This window comes from Stylophora pistillata, chromosome 14 (genome assembly GCF_964205215.1).
Source record: "Stylophora pistillata chromosome 14, jaStyPist1.2, whole genome shotgun sequence".
Taxonomy (NCBI): Eukaryota; Metazoa; Cnidaria; class Anthozoa; order Scleractinia; family Pocilloporidae; genus Stylophora; species Stylophora pistillata.
Genome location: NC_142532.1, coordinates 8766329 through 8785961, shown reverse-complemented (window position 1 = coordinate 8785961; position 19633 = coordinate 8766329). Strand labels below are relative to the sequence as shown.

At 37.7% G+C, this 19633-nt stretch overlaps 1 protein-coding gene across 1 annotated transcript; it reads left to right on the top strand.

Moving 5' to 3' along the window:
* Nucleotides 1-1944: 1944 nt before the first annotated feature.
* Nucleotides 1945-19129, top strand: LOC111338083 (uncharacterized). Its single transcript, XM_022944499.2, has 22 exons — nucleotides 1945-2458; nucleotides 4656-4741; nucleotides 5595-5829; nucleotides 6651-6782; nucleotides 6932-7038; nucleotides 7680-7754; nucleotides 8304-8357; nucleotides 9034-9155; nucleotides 9405-9508; nucleotides 9891-10048; nucleotides 10382-10488; nucleotides 10839-10922; nucleotides 11215-11319; nucleotides 12901-13027; nucleotides 13516-13565; nucleotides 13670-13718; nucleotides 13888-13950; nucleotides 14446-14591; nucleotides 15478-15561; nucleotides 16004-16087; nucleotides 16844-16901; nucleotides 17146-19129. The coding sequence occupies exons 1-22, from the start codon at nucleotides 2106-2108 to the stop codon at nucleotides 18066-18068; spliced, it is 3306 nt and encodes a 1101-aa protein (XP_022800234.2). The 5' UTR covers nucleotides 1945-2105; the 3' UTR covers nucleotides 18069-19129.
* Nucleotides 19130-19633: the final 504 nt, after the last annotated feature.

The following is a 19633-nucleotide window of genomic DNA, read 5'->3' as shown; positions in this document are numbered from 1 at the left end:
GAAAGGTTGTCGAAAGAAAGGACAAAAGTGCATGTGACAAACTCGAAAGGTAATCAAGATATCTGGTAATCGATGAATTTTTACAAGTAAAATTAATACTTACATTCATTAAAACTCGCCATACATCGTCCTTACAGTGGCGTTTTCTAAGATTTCTTGGAAGTCTTGAGACCTGAAAACTACCCACAGCAACTTTCGGTGTTGTCGCATGCCCTTGATCGCTTTTTTCAAATAACTTTTCTCCAAACATCTGTAAATTTCAACGCGTTATTATCAAATTGAAGGAAAATGTTATCCAGTCAATGACACAGTTGTACCGGGATTAAAAAGTGTGCTACAAAGAAGTGCTACCAAGAAGACTTGAACCTATGACCTTCCGAGTGGTACTTCGGATGCTGTTCCGCTGAGTTATAGGAGACTCGTGGCAAACTATGTCTTGATCAAGGTCTTTCATGACAAACTTTCTGTATACTACTGCTATAAGTGTCGACATGTGTTACTTATGCACAATAATGACGTAAATGAAGATGGTAAATTTTAGGCTTGGTATTTTAAGTGAAGGAAAATGTTTTTCAGCGAATGAAAAAGGCATACTGAGAATAATTGTCGGAAAAGATAACATTCTCTTTTTGCTTTTTTAATTGTCTTTATACATATGGACCATTGGATAATGCAATTCAAGACTTTTCATTGGCTTAGCCATTATGGTATATGAGCCAATATACCATAAACTACGATATGGTAAGCGTACGCATAAGCTTAAAATTGAAAGGGAGCTAAAAATGTGATAAAATTTAATAATTTAATGTAGTATTTTTAATAAAACAATTATTCCACTCGCTCTTGTTGGATATGAGATGATTATAGCCAACTTGGCGCCACGCGCCTCGTTGGCTATCTATCATCTCATATCCAACGCGCGCTCGTGGAATAATTGTTAACTATCCGGTCTATTGATTCAACCAAAATCCCTCCACTACAGGAACATGAAGACTGACGACTAGTTCCGACTTGTAGCCAAACTGATTCACGCTTGGGAAAGAAGAAATTCAAAGAAAACTGAACATAGCCTACAGCTGTTTTAGAGAGGCAACTTAAATCAAGAGAACAATACCGAAAACTTTTCGCCAAAACCATGTTAAGCAATGTCAATTATTAACCGAAAGTTTTTCTTTTATCTTAGAAAAACTTTACGCTGCAAAACACTTAAGTTTCTTTTCAGGATAAAATAAGCTCGACAACATACAAGACTTTCTATTAAGTTCCACACGAGAATAACGCCAAACAAAGTCAGCAACCACTGCTTCTCAGAGTCGAAACTGGTTTTGAGCTTGCCTACATGTATATTGTGGCCCCGGCGGCACTTGAATAAAATGCTTTGGCAGGAGCCACTTGCACCTTGTCTGCTGTTCAACAAAAGAAGGTTCTGTAGGTTCCCTAATAATTCTCTTTGGTGACGCAGTTGGTTTCTTTGTGGCCGGCTGCCATTGCAACAGAATGAAACATTTTAGATCAAGAAGTATAAATCTGCGAATCGGAAAAAAAGACTCTAATTAAATTAATTGTTTACGATCCTTGTATAACACCGATTGGCAAAAGGATTTCGAATCACGGTGTAAATCAATACAGTTTATCAAAATATTACTTCGCCTCGATGGACAAAAACGTTAAAAGCCAGTTGTGTTAGTGATACTTTTTGCTGTATGCATACAGTATCTTCTAAAATGTGCAGTTCTGACACAGTAGGCACACACACACAGTAAGCAATTGCTCTAATTAATTATTAATTTCCTACCTCGAGCAGTGACTCTTTGTTATTGTCTCTGTAGTTGGATAAATAGATGCATTTGATCCGAGGTTGTGATTTTATTGTTAAATGAATACCCCCAGGGCATAAGCCAATGGTAATTCGTTGGCTAACAGTAATAATAATTCGAATTTACATTGTGGTACAAAACGAACGTAACTTCTACGCGCTGACTATTAGCCATACATACCTTGAAACCAAAAAAAACTTCCCTCCTTATCGGGAATTTTTCAAACCCCAATTGAAGACGACCTAATTTTATATTTCAGCGAGGCTATCAAAATTAACGTGATTTCAAATGTCGCAAAGGAAGTTTAAAGTGACCTGTGCAACCAAGAATGACGAAAAATCGGAAGCGATGCAAACTTCCGACGCCAAAGAAGGAAAACAGGCTATTTCCCGAGCAAACCAGCATCAAAAGCTTGTAATATCAGTGCTTTTATTTACGATCATAGCGTGGCTGGTGGGTAAGGCTGATATTAGCATATTTTGGATTTTCACACTGGCATTATGGATCTTGTTTTGGTGGAATAACGCCGCTGCACAAGTAATAGACAGTGCTGTTAAAGAAGCAGAAATTGATAACAGGCGACAAAAAGCATTGTCGAATGGAGAAACGGCAGAATGGCTAAACTTTCTGATTAATCGATGGTAAGTGTGAGAGATCATTGCATCCTGTTATGAATCGTAAACAAAACCGATAGGTTTTTGAAAAGTACCGAAGTTAGGTTGTGTTTCGATGCTAAGCGAATGCACTTAACACTGTTCGCAGCGTAAACAAAAGTGCCATGACTATTCCTTATAAATTCTTAAAGAGAACAAGTCGAAAACATTATGGTGCCTTTCTAATCTTTCTGTAAAAAAAAACAGAATGGAGGGTTTTACTGCTTTTAAAAAACGAATTTATATGAATTTCGTGACAGGCTTGTGGTGCCCACTGAGAGAAAAACTTACCCCGTGATTCTTACATGAGTTTACTGCCGACATAGTGGAGAAAAGTGAACTAGTTTTTACCGTCAATTGAAAATTTTCTTTTATCAGAGCTATCTACCGTGATAAAGTTCAAGAAAATGAAAGTATGCATCCAACTGAATTCAATCTTAATGTTTTGCATAAATAGCGTGCCTCAAACTTTAATGAGGAAATTTCTCCGAAATTTTCATCCAGTTTCCTGACCAGTCGATGGAATAGAATTCTCTTTCCTCGAGAAGGTAAAAACACTATTACTCGCCTGATACATCCTGAAGCGACATAAATTATAAAAAGAGAGGCAAAATCAAAAGTATTCTTCGTGGAATATGTGGGAACACGATCAGAAGAAAAACCTCATTATGGCAACACGCGACTTTCTCGATCAGAGTTATCGACCAATTTAAGTTCAAGGTAAATTCAATCTTAAACTTGAATTTTGCACAATCCTATCCTAAACGGAGAAATTTACCTCAAAATACACAGTTTGATCCTTTTCAGATACTAATCACGCGCAAGTCTTAAATATTTTATAGAAATTAAATAGACTTCGCTCAATCTCGACCGCATAATTTTGTCTTCTAAGACTAATCACAAATTTTCGATCTACTGATATTACATGCGGCTGCATTTGTTTCTTATCGCAGCGAAAAAAAAACCGTCAGACGTATCAAACCTTTCTTTGCTATCTCTTTGATACTTAGTTATTCAAATCACATCTTTACAAAGAAAAACTTAATAATTGAAGAAGTGTTGAAAGGGTAAAAAATATTATCAATATTTGCATGGTAATTATTGTACGGCGCCTGAAACTACGATGAATTTTTCCCTCCTGAAAAGTCTGCTCTCTAGTTCAAATTCAGTTAAAAATAAAGATAATGGACCAAAATACTTTCACAAGGACTTTGGAGTAACTCGAGGAAATACTTGTAGATCACGAGAAAAAAAAACAACAACTCATTTGCACCTCAGACAGTCAATTAAAACTGTCTACGATGCGAGTTGCTTCGAAATGATTGTCGTTTAAAATTTTAAACTTTAAATAAGAGTAAATTACTTCATCTGTATTTGAGTTTAATGACCAAAGGCTGCCAAAGCTGAATCTTAAAACTCCATTTAATGAATCAGTACAGTCATGTTTTTCACTCAAACTGTCGTATTGCTTTCATTTTTATCTGTCACATTTTCCTCAGCGTACTTATTTTATAGCCCTAAGAGATTCACAAAGAGATTTTCGCGTCTTGTTAGGAATCAGCATATCACAGAATCCGACCATGAAACTAATAACAATGATACATGTAGTTTTTAATCACGATGATGATATTTAGTGAACATTCACCAACAAACCTCTTTTGCTCTAAATTGTCGAGGATCTTAGCCACTTCTTCCTTGCTTTAGTGTGAGCGTTTTTAGAATTCAGTGTTTATGGAATACTTTCCTTCTAAAATTCATCAGTCCACACCGTGAAAGCTAAGCTTGGGATGAAATCGAGTATTGCGAATCAAATATCCATGAGGCCTATTAAGGCCATTTTATAATGTTTCGCTGCGCACTGCTAACAAGCATCATTCTAGGAATGAATGGTGCGCCTACATTAACGAAGTGGAGGTTTTTCTTTTACGATTGGAACTGGCAATAGGCGTCAGTCGTAATTTTTTTTCTGAATAGGTCGAATGACTTGGTAATTTTCCTATTTTAATTTGCAGCCACTTTCTCGTCGACTTGGCTGATCGCAAAAAAAAGTTTCATGCAGTTACTGCCCACTTGCTAGTATCGTATGGTTTATATGCGTTTGGTTCTTCAAAATAACGATCGTGAGTGCAGCTGCCCTCTCAAAGATATCCTTAGAAAATAATCAAATCGGTTACGTTTCTTACAGGTTTGTTTTCAGTGACAGATCGTTATTGACTAGCATCAAAAGAAACTTGGAGCCGATCCTTGAGGCCCAGAAGCCATCCTATGTAGGTAAGAGTCAAAAGCCGAGAGCTCCTTTAAAAATGCTTCTATGGGGATGCAGAAACGCGCCAACCTCTTTTCGCCAGGGCTAAGTTCGATTCCTTGACATGATGTCACCTGCAGATTAAGTTTATCGTTGGTTCTTGTCAAGGCACCATTGCGTGTCTTTAATCTAAGTTTTTCTTCCCGTTCTTCTGTTTTCATCCCTCCCAAAAAACCTGGACCAGTAGCACACCGTAACTGTACTGCGGCTTAATCAAATTAAGATATGTACGGGGTAGTTCATAGTGTTCATGTTAGTTTCATCGGGGCAAAATATCAAAATTTACATTCATGGGACTAATAAGGGATTTTTTATTCAAGTTTACGCACGTTTTCATTTTGCTATCGTAGCGAGCCTCTCCTGGATATTTAACTGGTTTAAAAAGAATTGAAAACAGGGCGCTTTCCATTTTGTCGGAAAACCAAGTTTTTAAAGCATAAGTGGGAAATAAAATAGGACAGCCTTCTCCTATGAAAATGTTTGAGTAAAATAGAATGACGTCATAGTTACTCCCCTTTTGGTTTTTATTAGAATTACCCGATAATCGCTGAAAATGATACAGAGTCTTTTCCAGCCAAAACATTTTTTTCGCAGTTTGCATGACACAGACATATTCAGGATTAATGCAACACTGCACAAAGAACACACTTCTCCTGATTCATTTTGTTTTCAGGAAATATCGTACTTTTCTATTCCGTAGGAGAGCACGGTCTTGTTGGTGTTCAATCACAAATGGAAAGCAACCCAAGCTTTCTCTTTTCAAGTCTTTTGCTTGTATTTCGTATCTTAATGCAACTGTCTCTACTCATTTTTATTTAGGTTCTATAGAGATTCTAGACTTTACCCTTGGCAATAGGACGCCTTACATAAAATACGTCACATCTTATGATAACTCTGACGATCAACGGAATATAAAAGCTTCCGAGTTAAACTTTAATCACCCACCTGACGATCTGATGACCAGAGGTAAATACCAGGCAGTTATTCACCTGGAAGCTGGTCTAACATCTCCAGAGGCTAGATTCGTCATAAGAATCAGACTTGGTAACAAGGGGTAAACAATGAACAATCGTATTAGTTAATTATCTAAGAAATAGAAAAGACCGCCTACTCTACTCGTTATATTCCCCATGAAATTATCAAAATGTTTCCATCTGCTAATCGGTTTTACAGAATTGCATATTCGGATAAAAATTTTTTAAGTGGATTAATTTTTCATGAAGAGAAGGTACGCATAGATAGGAAAGGATTAACAATCTGAGATGTTCTAACGTGACTGTTAAGAATGAAAATCAAGCAACAAAACAACAACAACAACAACAGCAACAACAACAAAAATCAACAAAAGAAAAATTGAGCTACAATCGAATTCTGTGATTTATTGGTTCGGATGCTTACTAAATATCATTAACGTTACCCTCAGAAAATAAAACAAAAAACTTTTGGACTGGCGCGCTTTCGTCGTGCAAATTTCTTTTGTTTCATTGTGGTCCCATTCTGACTGGATGGATTGAAGGGAAGTTTCTATGGTCGAAATGGATGGGATTATATGAAAATTTGTGCACGGATGAATCTAAAAACCTTCTAAAAACCTTCAGTATAACAAAGAAATCTGCAGGCTTTTATTCAGAGTCTTTTCTACTTGCCACGGCACCCCTTATATGCTATTAGGATAACTTGACCACAAATGGTGCTACTCCCTGGGAGTTCCAATAGGCTAAAAGGCACTCAGTTAACTATGCTCCAACAAAACTGAGCTGAGCTCAGTATAGTAGACGTCGGGTGAATCGTTTTCGCGTTCTTATTCTTTTTATTCATTGTTACTTTATTGTTCTATTGTTTAAGTTGAACCTGCTTGTCCGGTTTGTCTTGCAGGTTTCTTGGCACGTGTACCGATGTAGCAGTAGAAGACCTTCACATTCACGGCAAGCTGCAGCTGGTGCTGTTGTTTAATCACAATATTCCCTTTCCCCATCTGGCAGCAGTGACATTTTTCTTTATCGAAGAGTAAGATGTGCAGTTAGTGTTTTATTGTAGAGAGTAAATTCAAAACAATATCTTCGTTTAAAATAATCACTCGCCTCCCTTTCTAAAAATTCTCTTTTTTATCAATTGACATGACTAGATCTTGCTTTTTTTTGTTTTGTCTGTTTAAGACCAGACGTATCGTTCAACATTCGTCTCCTGAAGGCCGTACAACTGATGGAGTTTCCCCTCCTCAGACAATGGATCACACAGATGGTCAATGATTACCTTAAACTAGGTGACGATACTTTTCTTTTGTCGTACCCATTCAAGAGAGGATGATGTTCTTTTTATCAAATGAAGTCCTCCCTATTACCAACACGGGGGAAAGATCAACAACAAAGGAAAACAAAAGAATTACTCCGGCCGTTCCTCTGTCTTCTGCTGTCATTTCCAAAGGTCCAAAGGCCTTATTTTCAAAGTTAAACCCTTCCGTTAAGTTTCTGAATGTTTTATTGGGAAACGCTGATACCCAAACGCAGATCTCCTAAATTTTTTTGGAAAAGGGAGTGATCCTAAATAAACTTGAGAAAGATTACAGTTCACCTCAAACTCCGACGAAGGGCTAATGCTCGAAACGTCAGCTTTTGTAATCGTTACGGTGGCCAATTTACCATTTCAACTTTGTTGATATATCCAAATTATTAAACTCTCACACCTTAAAATACAATACAATATTTTATTGACAACTCCCCCAAGGGGCTTTTCAGTGACAATGAAGGGGCATGTACATTCTCCATACTAAGTTCCATACATTTCCCACAGGGATGACAGTTTTATAATCAAGATCTTTTTCAACTTGTGACCGTTTCCTTCATTCTCGTGTCCTTAATGTGTTAAGACTAAAAGATTTACGATGCAACTTGTTCTTACCTGCAGCCTTGGTAGATCCCGGCCACATAACAATTCCATTTTGTGACGATCCTGAGGTTGTCGGAAGAGGAGCAGCATATGGTAAGTGTATCCACCAAGAAATATCGTTACTGTCTCTAGAGTTAGGTTCATCCTATCAGAGGTCGCGAAAGAGCGGGAGCTAAGTAAGCAGAAGGATCCCAAAAGAGTTGCTTTCTATGGCCTTCTTGGCTCTCTTGTTGAAGCATATCGTTTGCAAGAGAGCTGACACTAGTTCCAAGAAATAGGGTTGAAATGAGAAATATTAAAGGAACCCCCATTCACTGCTAGGGTAGGTTGCCGTTATGCATGAACTGATAAACGTGCTGAGAAAACGAAAATAAAATGAAATAAAATGATTACGAAGATTTCGAAACAAACTCCATTTATTGGGATGTTCAAATACCTTTCTCAGGGCATTACGTCCTACGGCCCATGCTCTTGTCAAACAATAGTAGCCTTTCTGCCAAGGCTCTCTCAAGGAGAAAGCACATGTATTACAAGCAACAAGGAAAAGGATCCCAAATGGCACTCAGAAAAGTTCTAAAATACCTTCAGTTCTTTATTAATCAACTTGATCCTTACATACGCTATTTTCTGTTGCATCTAAAGCATGCGGCGTTCTTACTTTGACAATCAGCGGAGGATCTCATGGAAAATTAACAGGTGCAGTAGAATTTTGTTTGCTTACAACTGAGATACAAGAGGTGGCGTTGATACAGGGTCGCCTGACGATGCTTTTAGCCAAATTGAACTTTTCTTGGCATTAATTTGAACTCGAGTGCTTTTCACTAAAACAAGAGGTTTTATCAAATCTCTCGATGATTCTGCCAATTTACCTCCATTGGCCCCAAATTATCGTAGAGGAGCCTCGGGATTTTAGCCCTATCCCAGATGAGCAATAAGGGTATCATACAATTGAGAAAAATGTGCTGGCTTTAATTTGCTTTGTCATCTGTAAATGAGGACAATAAATTTAGGCCTGGTATCCTTCCCCTGTCTCCGAAGCAATTGTCTTAATTTTTTCTGTCTCAAAAGGCTGCATTGGCATGTCGATCCAAAATTCTAACCTGTTGTTAATAAATGAACTAATTGAACGCATGAGATTGTGGCCATAACGCTCAGGTAATTTAACGGGCCCGTAAAATTGTTCGCTTTCCATTCACGATGTGGGGTTCAAAAGTTTTAAGATTTATGCAATAAAACTATCAGTTAAAGGGCCAAAATGGACTGGTTAGGATGCGTCAACTCTTGCTTTTACAATCTGGTTTTGGGCCCGTTAAGTTATTGGGACTTTCGAGAACGGGCTCCTTAATATATCAGTAACTCTTGTCTGTCACAGATGACCCTTACTGGTGCTCTGTTAAGATTGATGGTCAAAAGCGATACACCAAGGAAGTAACGGGAGATAATCAATGGAGTGATCATGTGTCATTGTTGGTGTACAACCTGCATGCTGACAGGGTAAATATCTACCGATAGCCTACAAATGGTCTTGGAATTTTTATTGTCAAGAAACTGACCTTCAATGTCCACTTAAATGGCTCATAATAAATAGTTCAAATATGACGGGCAGAGACAAGCACTCATAGATAGGGAAACTTTTCACAAATAATTCGCCATATATTGTATGTTGCTTGATTAAACCTGATTTACGGGTGCCTGTGATCTATGACGTTTGAATCTATCTTGAATGTGTTAATCTTTTTTCAGCTGGTGATTAAACTGAAAGGACGAAGAAAGCTGGGCACCAAGTACACTGTAGTTGGACATGTGCTGATCCTTTCAAAGTTTTGTTTGGAGAGCAGTCCTCAGCAGTAAGATATAATTGAATTATAAACCATCCCATAACATTAAATACTATCCAACTTTCCTTATGATTGACATCACGTTCCTGCTAAAAATGATCTTGATAATTTTTTTGGTGCACTGCACAGATTTTCTATTCTTAAAATGGTAATCTCGGCAAACGACCATCGAAAGTTGGTTATCTGTAGAATTAGTTGTCGACAATGTTTCAAATCGGAAACGATAACAAAGGTATGTGCACACCCACAATTAGTCGCCCTCAATCGTACAGGTGTTGCATAAGCTTTCTTAAAACCAGTTACAAACCCACAATCTCTTGTGGTGCAGCCCATAGCTTGTGAATGCTCATTGTCGTAGCCATTGTTAATAAGTCGATGTTGTTTACGTAAGTGATCAAGTGCTGGAAAAGTCGTCTTTAAAGCCTGCTACCCTATCAGTGCAGATGGAATACACACCTCTTCCAGTGATTGACGTGTGCCACTCAATAACCCCTGAAGACTTTGGCAGAAACTATCTGAGCAGACTACGAAATCTCCACCCGAATGAAGGTAACTGTATATATCTCTTTAAATTTTAACAGTCAATCTGAGCCGAGCATCGCGATTTCTTTTGGTGATGACCACAGGGAGGTTAAGAAGGGCATTTAAAGCAACTAAAAAAGGCAGAAACGAGCTCTGATTTGTCAGCTTTTCCAATAACTCACCGATCTGTCCCGTAGAAAATATTGCGCAAATTTATGTTTTTTCAATTAATAAAAATTGTTCAATAAGTGCATAAACACCTCAAAGTAAACAGTTTCAACTTCATTTTCTTCGATCTGTGTTCCGTTTAAAAAACACGTAATGCTTCAACTTTCTAATATCTGTCTTTGCATAATTCAGTTTCAGGAGTTCTCCTGGTCTGCGTTCACAGCGGTCGAGGCCTGGTTCCCATGGATAAACATGGACTCAGTGATCCCTATTGCGTAATTTATGAAAACGGAAGACAGGTAACGAACCCGTGTAATAATTGTTCTCTTCAATTCCCTGTCCTTAAAAAAAATTTTAAACATTATGAACCAAACTTGCTATTCTTCAAAAATGTTTCCTGGAAAAGTTATCGTTAGTTAGTGCACATGACTACTTTCCCCATGTTTATGCCTTCAGATGAATGGTTCAATCTTAACACGCACTTTTTCGCACCACGCTTTGCACCTGTGATACTCCGAGACTCTGCTTTAAAAAGTCCGTGTGAATGTATTTCTTTTTTTTTATGGCACGGGGGAAGGGAATGGAATAAAATGAACAGGGCCAGACACAACAAGCACAGACATACGGTTGGTTCATTTGCTTATTTCAGGCCAAGCGTGGGGAGGCTGTGAAAGGGACCCTGAGTCCTATTTGGGACACCATGGTTGAGATACTTGTTGCCGACTTTACACAGGTTTGAAATAACGAATACACATACTTATTATTCATGTAAATATGGCGCCGTGGATAATGTGGGGAATCCGGGGTTCTGACAGGCTATATGAGTGGGACAGATGGCTTATCATGCTCAGAATATCTTTTATTGTCGTCCCCATTCGTGCGATTCATCTTTTGTTATGATGATAAAAAAAATTATCATTTTTGTCTTTGTTATAATTATAATTGTTATTATTTAAATTATTATTATTTTATCATTATTATTATTATTATCTTAATATAGTTCTTATTCTTTGTTCTTTTTCTAGACGACATTATCGTTTGTTATCTTAGACAAAGACACAAATTCTATAAAAATGATCAAAGATGAAAGAAGTGACTTCATGGGATCATGTAATCTTTCTCTTACAGAGGTGAGTGTAAAGCTAGATTGAACTAAAATGAGCTAAATTGGAAATCTGACAGGTTTCCATTCTCGTCTCGGTTAGCCTCTCATTTAGCTCAATTGGTTAGAGCGCTGGACTGTTGTGCGGGAGGTCGAGGTCGATGGTTCGAGCCCCGGCCGGACCAACACTCAAGGTCTTAAAATAACTGAAGAGAATGCGCTACCTTTCTATAATATCAAGAAATGGATATACATTCTAGTCTTCTCGGATAAGGACAAATAAACCGTAGGTCCCGTCTCCTGCACTATTAAATTAGTTAATTTGGTTAGGTAGGGGACGTTAAAGAACCCACTCACGAGATTACTGTGATGTGGTCTGGCCTGTTTACTGGGAATTGGGGGGGATAGGGCATCTTCAAATAAGTTTCCTTCGATTTTTTGTAAACTGCTGATGCAGCCCGGCCAAAAGTCCCCCGAAAAGTGTTGTGATGCGCATTTGATCACATCCACATGTTAATTTGCGCGATATAAATATTAAATTATTATTATTACTACTATTATTATTATTATTATTGTCTTTTATGGAAATCCTCATGGGTCATATTTTTAGTCAACACATATTTCTTTTTAATACCGGTTTGATTTGTTAAATTAAACTTTGACATCGGTTTTCCACGAGCCGAATCATATTAACTGGAGGCCCAAACGAACTGGGCCATGGCCATCAATTATAAACGAGAAATTTTAAGCGACTTCATGTTCGAAACACTCCGTGGTCTCCGCCATGACTGTGTGGCAAAGTAATAAATATTTAATGAAAAGGATTTCAAATACCTACCTTATTATCAAATAATTGACCACGTTCTCGTCTTCACCAACAGCTTTTGGTTTCCGCTCATTATTTTTTACATCATACCATCATCTATTTCGTGCAAAACCACGTGTTATAATGACATATATGCACCTATACATCCATTTGTTTCACAGTTGGTCTCGTGATTTCATAAAACAAGTTCTTCCTTTCGTGTCATACTATATCAATAGGGACTTTAAGCAGTCAGGACAGCAACGCCACGGAAGACGTCGATTAAAAAATGATTTTCTACTTTTAGCTAGAATTTCGAAAATGGCTGCACGTGTTTACCGTCTCATAGGGCGCCAGACCTCAAACCCAACATAACGCATAAAAAAGTAGCATTGAGTTGCAAATGTAAATTAAAATGATTTGCCGCCGCGGTTTCGCTTCGTAGACAACGCAAATTTTGGTGATTTCACGTTGTTGTTTTGCAAGGGGCGGCTAAGAAATGTACAAGGTTTTAAAACGCACGTGCTGGGCTATTGTTCTGCCGATTAGATCTATTGTTTTTCCACGTTCTCGTTGCCGTAGCTGTCGTGGTTTGTTCAAAGTCCTAGTCTCTTGTCTTTTATGAAAACCGAGAACTTCATTTGTTATCATCTGGCTTTTTTGGATTAGTGTTAGCTCATCGTATCACAATACTCTACAATTTTTTTTGTCTTTCCAACACATTTTAGAAGAATTGGTTTCCCTTTTCAATGAAGGTGCAAACTCATTGAGCCCAATTTTCTTTTTTTGTTCTTACTTTTCCAGGTATCACCCGTGCTATTTAAGAAAAACCTTGACTTGCTGTATAGAGTTAAAGGCTCTGGCATGATGAAGGCGGGAAAGCTGTGTGTCTCCGCCATTTTTAGACCCGTTCCATCGGTGGCCAAGTCTGGTAAGTACGCATGCTCACAAAGCAAGGCTCTTTCATCATTTATATCCTCATTATTTTATTTAGTGATGTAGGTTACAAAATTGGCAGCTTATAAGGCTAATGTGGATGTACAATATACTAAATAAAGTAATTTTTCTAATAATACTAAAAATCACAGTTGACATAAAATAAGAAATCTTATAATTTGTGTAAAAAATATCAAAGGTATTTCTACATTACATTCTAAAACCGAGGAATCCAAGTTTTATAGAATACAAATTGCGAAAAAAGAAGAACATAAAAAAAGCAAAATGACAACGAAAGTTAACTTTACTCGGAATGTTTTTACACTCATATTCAACGTCGTGGAAGAAAAAAAAGCCGCACCGAACGTTGAAAAGGTGATATTTTGTGCAGAGGAACGTTAACGCTCAGGTCAGTTTACTCAGAAATTTGATTCACTCCTGTTGAGTTTGCACTATTCAATATTCTGTTTCCTTCCTCGTTAGAGATGAAAGAAAGTGGTCAAGGTCTATCAGAGGGAGAACCTCCAGGACAAGTAAGTTGTTATCCTGAACTGATTTTCCCATCAGTTTGAATGGTTTTGCACTGAAAAAGAATTCAATAACTTAACCTTTGCTTCACTTACTCAAAAATATGTAGAAAGATGCTAAGACTGAGATACAAACACTAGAGGCTTTGCTGCGTGCAGGTAGGTCAAAGTGTTTCAAGTAAATTAGTTGTCCTTCAATGTTCAACTACGCAGTAAATAGGTAACATCTCAGCTGATGGATGGTAGTCTTACGAAAAGAGCCATAAAACCGAGTGGAACCACGGAAACAATCCTCACGATTTATTTATATACATAAATTTATTTGCAGAACGAGGAAGCGTCGAAATCAATATTTACCAAGGACGAAATCTGGTGGCAAAGGATATTACTGGTAAGATAAAATTCATGGAAACCCTAACAATATTACATTTACTGCAAATGTCATCGAAGAATTCGTGTATAAACAAGCTTTCTTAATGTTTATAGTGCAGACTGCGGGTAAATAGGCTTGGGTTGAACCTCGTGCCGAATAAAAAACGAAGATGATTTCATCACGTGACAATGTACAAAGAAGAAAGCCAATAGAATTGTTTTATGAATTTGAGTGATAACTTTACTTCTTGCAGACGACTGAGTGAGCAGCTAGTAAAGTGCGGATCTTATTGAGTAACTGGAAGTAATTTCACTAATCTGTAAACAATGTAGATAATTCAAGATGTCCCACAAATACGAAGTTAACGAAAAGCAAGATTAGGTGGAAAACATTTTGTAACCTGGAGGGATGATTGAAAGCGTGGACGAATGCGCATGTCCGCAGTTGAACTGAGGACCAGGAACTTCTCAGTAAATAGATTCGATCTCTCTAAAAAAGCGTATCTGTCCACAGGTAAAAGTGATCCGTTTGTGACGGTAAAGGATGGAAGTGAAGGAAGAGAGAAATATAGAACACGGACCATCACTAACACTTTGGAACCAGTGTGGAGTGAGACAGCTGTTGTAGCGATGCCTGATGTGAATGGTCTGCTCTTACTGGTGAGAAAGAGTTGGTTTGAACTCGATTTAGTCGCTTTTTCAGAATTATTCAATTTCGATTCTACAAAGACACAGAACCTGTGAATTCTTCTGTAGACTTGGGTATCAAATTTTATTTTGTTGTTTTATTTTTACATCGAGGGCTAAAATAGGAAAAACTTTGGGGCCAGTTAATTAAACGAAGTTTAGCTGTTGTTTAAAAATTAAAACCGCGTTTCAAGCCCTGTTCAATTTAGCCGAACCTTCTATCTTAACATTTATTTTTGTGAGCACTGTCAAGGGGGCCCGAAATCTAATAGTGGAAGGATATTTATTTCATTAAATCAAACCTCTTATGGAGCATCCCCGAGGCCCACTGCTTGCGAAAAATTGCGGTTTGGGTTAGACCTTGCACAAATAATCGGCCCCTTGAGTTCAACGCTTTCTTTTGCTTTTCCTCTCCCTCTCCCTTAAAAAGTAGTTAAAAAAATTTATATAAACTAAGGCATACTTATCAAGAAGGCAAAAAAATCATAACTCAAGAAAAATAGAAAGAATCTAAACAAATAGGTAAGGCGCACAATATTCCGTCATCATGAGGCTTATGCAGACGATACATCTCATCTATCTGTTTTCCAAATGGTATAACTTTTTAAAATGAGATTCGTGCAATATTTGGGACCTCTTTTAATACGACATTTTGTTTTACCATATAATCTGAAGAGCCATTTCCCACCCAGAGGCTGCTCCAACCGTTAAAAAATGGTACCAACGATAAACTAATTTGATGATATAATTTGATAAACTAAGTATGTGCCTGAGCTAATCAACCTGCAGCTGGATGAAGAAATATCAACTGAACAAGAAAAACTGCATTACTTGCAAACATATTTTTCTAATTTTTCAGGAAGTGTGGGATAAAGACCCATTGACACAAGAGAGAATGGGACAAATAGGATTTACGACGGAGAAATTGAAAGATTTAGGAAAGGTAAAAGCAAAAGCTGAGTACAGCTTTCTCCTTATTTCAAGCTTCAAATTCTTTTCGAAATATAAATACAATATTCTCAAAATTACGCTTAGATAATAAAATATATTCAAAACCATTTTTCAAAACTGGTCGATCCCATTTCGTTTCCTAAGTAGAAGGGAGAAATTTGATTAGCGGCGGAACCATGATTCTGACTTAATATCCTTTGTCCTTTCAGTAGCATGGATCAGTTTGGTATCAGTTTGGGGAAGCTTTGAGTGCTCGAAACTAAAATGATAACAAACGAGAGAATACAAAGCTCAGCCGCTAGCATCCAGAGGGATTGCACTAAAGTTTTCTAGCTACACTATTACGAAACATTTCAGTCTTTCTATTCAAATAGATCTGAGTAATAATTGAGAGCGCCTTGACAAAGTTAACTTTTAATTCTGTCATTTGATAGCCTCCCTATGAAAAGCACTGGTACAGGCTACGAGGGGTGAAGAGTGGAGAGCTACAGCTGGCATTCAAATACACTCCTCGGCAAGTAAGGGAGATCGTGTTACTGGTGGAAATACAAATCGTAACATAATACCAAATGTGGGCATAATCACTCGCGCAACTCATCTTAAGTCCATGGAATTAAAGTCATTTTTGATCTTTCCTGACACTGGTAGAACAATGTTTTCATCAGCCTCAATTTTCCATTTTCGAAAAATTGGAATCGGATAAAGCTTTGAAACAAAACTGACATTTTAGGGCTATCGTTTCTGAAATACTTGGCATTTCCTGTAATCACAGTAATCTTCTGTCTCTCTTCAAGTTTGAAATAAAAAATTCAGTTACATACGTTACAGTTGAGAGGGATTTGGAGTCACAGAACTGGAAAATTGAATTTAATATTTTTTTTTTTGCTGCGTTTCTTTTGCAACCATGATAATTTTTAAAATATTTTGGAGAGGAGATATTTTTTCTAAGTTTCTCTCTGATTTTTCTAGGAGTAGTATAAGGGAAGGGAAATCAAGAAAACCGTGATACGATTCGTTGTTCACAATGGAGGCATAAGTTTTTTTCGTTCGCGTTTTCAGTAAGCGTGGTTTTACATCGATCTAAAACGTCTACTTCGTCTACTGAAAAAACTCCTTTTTGCCTCCAAGACTGAATCAATATTCAACCAAAACTGTGTCCAATATAGGAATAGACCCACATCTGTCATACTTGTCAACTATATAAAGATGAATAATGATGAAAATACCTCATTGTAACGTTGAAGTACTAACAAATCTATTTAACAACACAACAGGCAGATGATGACGCCTCCAACAATAACATAGACAGTAATGAGCCCCGAAAGCAGAGAGGTTTGTTTCTCTGATGAATTCATTTAAAAATCAGCTTTCTAATATATTCGAAAGAAGTCTAATTCTAGTAACCTCAACTGTCACGTCCCAGTCGAACAACGCCTCATCTCGCTTTCGTTGTGATACGGACTCAGCAAGTTGTCAAACTTCCTAATTCGCAGTCATTCAACAGAGAGGCTCTCGTGAACAACATCTGACAATTTTCATTTTTTACAATTTTTATTTTTCCATCTTACTCTCACAGAGAAAGATTTGCTTTCGTCGTCAGTTCCAGTTGCACTAAGTGCAAACAGTACCTTGTCGACACCAGTGAGAATGCTTCATTCTTCGCCTAGAGAGGAAAAGAGACTGTTTACTGGTAGGAGCCCAACATCCCTTAGCGGCAGTACTCAAGCAAAGGGAAGGAACGAAAGAAGCAAGGATGAATTCCCAGAAGTGTTCACACAGAATACGCCATCTGATTCGCAATCAAGGCAGGATCGAGAAGAGTACGAACTCAAAGCCTGGCCCCGGAAAACCCGACGCCTTCGATCAGTTGTCGACACCGTTCGATCCCTTCGGTTTAACGCGGCTCCCAGTGTTTCTGCAGCTTCTTCTAGTACGGTGAACACCTCGGGGCCAGAGGAGGGCATTGAACAAAAGCAGGATGGTAAAGATAAATCCAAGAGCTCTTCAGGCGTTCAAAAAGGCAATTCTCTTCGCAAGAAGTTCTCTTTTCTGAAGGGCCGACAGCGCAGCATCAGCGAAAGTCACCTAAGCGTGCTTTACTCATCACATGACGATATGGACCCATTACTGAAGCGAAAAAGTGAAAATGAATCGGATGGTGGCAAAAATCGAAACAAGAAACGTCTCCGGCGAAGCAGTGAGAATATTTCTGGGTCTACCACGCTAAGTCGCCAAAGGAGTGCCGAGAATTGCTTTCATTCTCTACCGAATAGCCCGGTCACTGTCACTTCACGCAGGGATCGGGCTGAACAGTTTGCTAATGATAGAGACTCACGAAGTACCGCCTCTTGTGGCTCACACTCACGTGGTTCGAGTACAAATCAGGACAGTTGTCCAATGTGTGACTTTAACGTTTTAATTCTTAGTGAATGCCCTGATTGCCAGAATTCGCAGAAGAAAAAAACTAATTCTTCATTCCAAGAAAGACTGATTCTTTAGAAAACATATTTGTAATGTGGATTTTTGGAGAGGCGAAAGATTATGTTAGCAAAAGTACTTAATCAGAAAAATTAGACGAGAGCCGAAAGCGAGTTGCAGAACTTGGATTAAACACATTTTGAAATTATTGAAAGCAGTTTCAACCGAAAGTGCAAAGACCAGGAACGTATTATTTAAAGATTTAGGCTAAAAAACTCCTGAAGCAATAAGTGTCTAGTGACGCTTTGAAGGACATGGGAGAAATTAATTTTTACAAGACAGAAATGTTCACGCGACTAATAAAATATCATTTTCACTCACAAGAGACCATTAAAATGCTTAAAAGATCTGTTCGGTCATCATGATCGCTAATGATTATTCACCATTAAATGTTTTTTTTTTAAATTTAAGGTAACAAATTCTCGCACGTGATTAGTCAGTTACATGCAGTCTGAATAAGACCATGCACGCGTCATGCCTATGAAACTGAATAGTTTGTGTCATCTATGCGGACTGTGATATAGACCAGTAACTTAATTCTCTCACGCCAAAAATCAACTGACTGATTACAGTGCCATGAAACTTTTTCGCCATGGTATTGGACCTGCAAAGATGAGTTTACCTACCAACAAGAGAACAAACATAAGTATTCGCGGAAAATTCTGCATTCTTGTTTTTCATTTGGAGTGAGTTAAACGGTAATATAGTAATAAAGTGCACAACTGCTAAACGTTAAAAATATTTCATGCAATAGATATAATGAGTGAAATACCATACAACTCAAATATATTTAGCATTAAAGCTAGCTATTGACATATTTAAGGAATTCTACGCGCTGTGTCATTGTGCGTTCTTGTCTTATTCGAATTGTCAACATCTGTTAGAGAAAAAATTCATTTTATCTCGAGGTACTTTTATGCCTCCATTAAGAACAACGAATCGCATCGTTTTCTTGGATTACAAAAGTACATTGGACATTTCTCTCTTCTTCTTCTTGCAGGGTAGGTTTGCTTCCCTCGCTTTTTCACTTGCAACAACAACAACAACAACAGCAACATTTAATAAACACTATAAAAATTACAGCGGAGCTGATGCGGTCGTGTATAAAAGTTAAAAATTGAGTACTATATATATACCAAGCTATTTAAATGAAATTCTACATTTAAGCGTATTTTTAAACAAGCTTCTGCTTGCGATTGAACGTGTATGATTTTAAAGAGAATTCCATAGAGATATGGCTTTGTAACAAGTGGACTTGAAAAGAAGTTCTGAGTTCAGCTTCGGTGGCTGAAAAAAGTCATTTTCCTTCGTAGGTTATAGTTACAATCATATTTCATAAACAGCTGCTTAACAGGTGAAAGGTCATTAAAACGGTCGTGTGCTAAAGAAAGTAATCTATATTCGTATAAATAATTAATGATAAACCGGTTTCTTTGGGCTAGAACATGATCGCTAGGTTATACCAATCCAGGTTGTAGATGGTCTTAGTGGCACCTATGAGTATTTTCTCCAGCTCATCAAAGAACGATTTGCCTCAGGAGCCCCATACAACCAAACCATAGGTGACTAATGGTCAAATTACTTTG